Here is a 3,572-nt window from a genome sequence, read left to right as displayed (position 1 = left end):
TTGAAGGGACGCCGCAGCCGACAGGGGCACGTTGGGAGGCAAGCAGGGGTTGCCGGGAGCAGTAGCAAAGGCAGCAGCATCACATCAAAGCCTTTTGCCGAGGGCATTATACTAATTACGTCGGAGCATATTCGAGCGGGCCGTGTGTTTTTCGGCTGCTCTCCACCGGTATTACCACACTGAATACTTACCCCGCAGCGTAGCCCACGGCCTTGCCGCTGCAGCGGCTGTTTGCTGGCTTCCACAGTTAAGTTTCGTTTCATGACAGGCTAGAGACGCAGCTGCTGCTGCTGGCGGCTCTCTGGCGGCCCTGCAGCCACGCGGCCCGTCCAGTCCCCGCAGCAGCAGCAGCACCGACAACAGCAGCAGCGAAAATCAGGAGCCGCCACATCTGTCGTGCCAGGTGATATAGAGCCGGCCGATTTCGTACTGCTATTTCTGGTGCTCCTACTGCAGCAGTAGTCTTGGGTGTACGTGACCCTTGGGACAATGTTGCAGCAGCTTTTCTTGTCTCCCCCTCACCTCCCTGCAGGCTACACCGACCACTGCCAAGGTGGTAGCTGCTGTGGCTGCAGCAGCAGCAACTGCGGCAATTGCTGCGATGACCCGACGACAGAGACGCTGCTTCAGCAGTCTTGCTGCTTAGCCGCTGCAGCAGGGGAGTGGGCTTGCAGCAGATGCATCGCCTATGCGCAGTTGCTGCGGCTGCGCTGTGACTCCTCGCCCGCCTTTCTTGCCTCCCCGCCAAATGCTGCCGTCGTATTTCAGCACATGGCTCCCCCAAAGTCGGACGAGCTAGAGAGAGCAGCAGCAGCAACAGCGACGGCGGCGACGCACACGTCACCGTCAGAGGTGCATCGTTCTGGTGCCGCAGAGGCAGAGGCTCCGTCAACATGCTGCTGTTGCTGCTTCTACTACGGCAGTTGCGGCACTGCGAATAGCAGCAGCAGCAACAGCTGCGAGGTGTGGGGGCCTCTACCGGTGTCCGTAGCAGATGACTTCAGCTGTGACTTTGGCGGCGCCTGCGATTCCTGCTTGGCTTTGCAGGAGGCACCGAGTCCTCTGGATGCAGACGATGGAGATGTGAGTCAGCTCTGGGGCCCTGAAGAGGAGAGTTGGGGTCACCGGGAATACTGGGGTGCCCCAAGCAGGTGCCCAGACACTGGAGGACCTCCTGAGCACGAGCGACGGGCGGCAGCGTTGGGAGTGGGTGCTCTTCTCCTACAACTGCCGAGTAACCTTATATGCGACGCCACGCTTTTGACCAGCGCGCCAAGCCCACTGAATGCTGGTGAGAGGCCGTTGGGGCCTCTGCCACCTTGTAGGAATGAGGCAGTTTCAACGGAATCAGCAAGGGTGGAATGCTGCCAGCGGCGCTGCAGCGAGGCTTACACCAGCCGCAGTAGCACCAGTACCTGCTGTTGCGCGCTCGACTTTGATGTGGCACGGCAAAATAGGGAAGGAAAGATGGAAGAGCTGCTGCCTCTGGAGAAAGACCTTCTGTTGCATGAGGACCAAGCTCCTGAAGCAGCAAAGACACCTTCCCGTGACACCAACCAGCAGCAGCAGCAGCAGCAGCAGCAACAAATAGAGCCAAGCACTCTTGAGCAGCTTTCGCCCTCTCCAGTATCGTACTGTGCAAGTGGCTGCGCCTCACCATTGCAGCACACGCATCCTGACCAGCGACCTCATCCTGTTCCCAAGGAGTCAGAGCGGCAGCAGCAGCAGGTTAAGCTAGTTGAGACGCAGGAAGCATCGTCTCAAGAGACAGAATGCCAGAAAACAGGAGCGGGGATGCAGCAGATGCAACAGTCTCCTGCCGCGGCCACGAGGCAGCGCGTCCGGCGACGGCGCGCGTCAGATCCCCTTGAAGTGCCAAGGCTAGAGCAGGATCAGCAAGAGCAAGAGAAGCAGCCTTATTCTGCAGGCCGCTGCTGTTGTGGCAACCAGCAGTGTGTTTGTACACAGCAACAACAAAGTGGCAATTTCTTCGCAACTGAGTCCGATGTATCAACAGGGCAGCCATGCTACGGCCCGCAAGAGCAGCAACAGCAGGAGGAGTCGTTCCTGCTTCCTGTGCAAAAGAGAAAAAGACTTACAGGTAGCACTCTTGCAGACTCTAGCTGTGATGAATGGGTAGTGGGTCAGCAGGACCAGTGGCCATGTGACGGCCAGGGGTGCCAAGCCCTGCTGCTGTCTGCGGAGGAACAACAACAACAGCTCTCTCCTGCCTCATTCTACAACATTTCATGCTCGCCTTCTACAGCAGCCACGGGAACACAACAGCAACTGCAGCACGGAGACTCCACAGCAGCAAACTGTGGCTCGTGTGGAAGTGCAGCTAGCTGCTGCTGCTGCAGCTCTCTCGGACTAGAACCGCAACAGCAGCAGCATGCGGGGCTCCATACGATAGTGGAAGGGACCCTCACACGTCAGCTTTCTCACGTTTCTCAAGAATCTGGGGGTGCCGCTGATACAGGGGCAAGCGGCGGTTCGCAGGATTGCAACAGGGACTCATCAGCTCCGTCTACCGCTCCTTCCCCCAAAGTAGCGGCAGCAGCAGCACCTCTGGTGAAGGGGGGGCCCTTCGTGTGCAACGTGGAAATACCTGTGTGCGTTCCGCAGTTTGAAGACAGCACGGACTGCCTGTCGTTGCTGAATCTGACTGAGGCGCAGTGGCAGCAGTTCAGAGCCCAAGGCATGTTCAAGTTGGGTGACAAGGGGAGGGCTATTATTAAAAGCAGAATATCAAGGTATGTATGCTCTTGTTTTCTCTTCAACTCAAGGAAGTTAGTGGCTCTCAAATGCTGTTACGGCAGCTGAAATACGAGCTTGTCATAGTCACGAGATGAAGTAACACCATGGCAAATAATGGCTAGACAACAGCGTTGATGCCTCGTGGGGTCTAATGTGGTGTTTAGGCAGCTCCGTGTCTTCCCACATCTGCGGAAAAAGGCTTCGTCGGTTGCAGGAGTCCGCTGTGCCACGACAAAGCAGCTGTTTCAGCTTGCGCAGGTGAGTATGCGCCGTTGCGGCTGTACATTCCAGGGTAGATACAGAGGGCATGCACTATGCGAGAGGTTCGTCAGGAGTGAATTCGTTGCTCGTTTTTCAGTGGCGTGTCTTAAGCAGGCGCGTGTGGTTTGCAGATTTGCGGACTCTATGATGTGCTCCCTCCCCAGTTCCAGCCCGCTTCTTTTCGGAGCTCTCAGCAGGGCCAGCAGCAACAAAGCCGCCAGTTGGACACGCAGCAGAGGGGGCAGGATGCAGCAGCAGTCGCGGCTCGTTACTCGTCGCTCAGCCCCTTGACCAGCAGCTCACTGACGGATGCAGTGCTGGGGAGCAACACAGCAGCTGCTACCCCAACCGCGCTCATGGTGCCAGACTTTGAGGGGGCTTCACCTGGAGGTAGCAGTAGCAGTAGCGCAGTGTTCTGGCAGCAGCAGCAGCAGCAGTTACTGTTGGAAAGCATGCAACAACAGTCGCAACAGCAGGTTTTTTGCGAGCAGCAGCAGCTCCAGCTGCCTTTGATCTGACTCTATCGCCTGCCAGCTCTAGCGACGAGGTCCCCT

At 57.6% G+C, this 3,572-nt stretch overlaps 1 protein-coding gene across 1 annotated transcript; it reads left to right on the top strand.

The window, feature by feature from the left end:
- Positions 1–489: 489 nt before the first annotated feature.
- ENH_00040860 (AT hook motif-containing protein, putative) lies at positions 490–3,536 on the top strand (the record flags this gene model as incomplete). Its single annotated transcript, XM_013579870.1, has 3 exons — positions 490–2,753; positions 2,922–3,015; positions 3,150–3,536. The coding sequence occupies 3 exons, from the start codon at positions 490–492 to the stop codon at positions 3,534–3,536; spliced, it is 2,745 nt and encodes a 914-aa protein (XP_013435324.1).
- Between the last annotated feature and the right edge of the window lie 36 nt (positions 3,537–3,572).

Source organism: Eimeria necatrix, genomic scaffold (assembly GCF_000499385.1).
Source record: "Eimeria necatrix Houghton genomic scaffold, Enh_scaff2, whole genome shotgun sequence".
Classification (NCBI taxonomy): Eukaryota; Apicomplexa; class Conoidasida; order Eucoccidiorida; family Eimeriidae; genus Eimeria; species Eimeria necatrix.
Note: the sequence above shows the minus strand (reverse complement) of the source record. Positions and strands in the feature narration are given on the sequence as shown.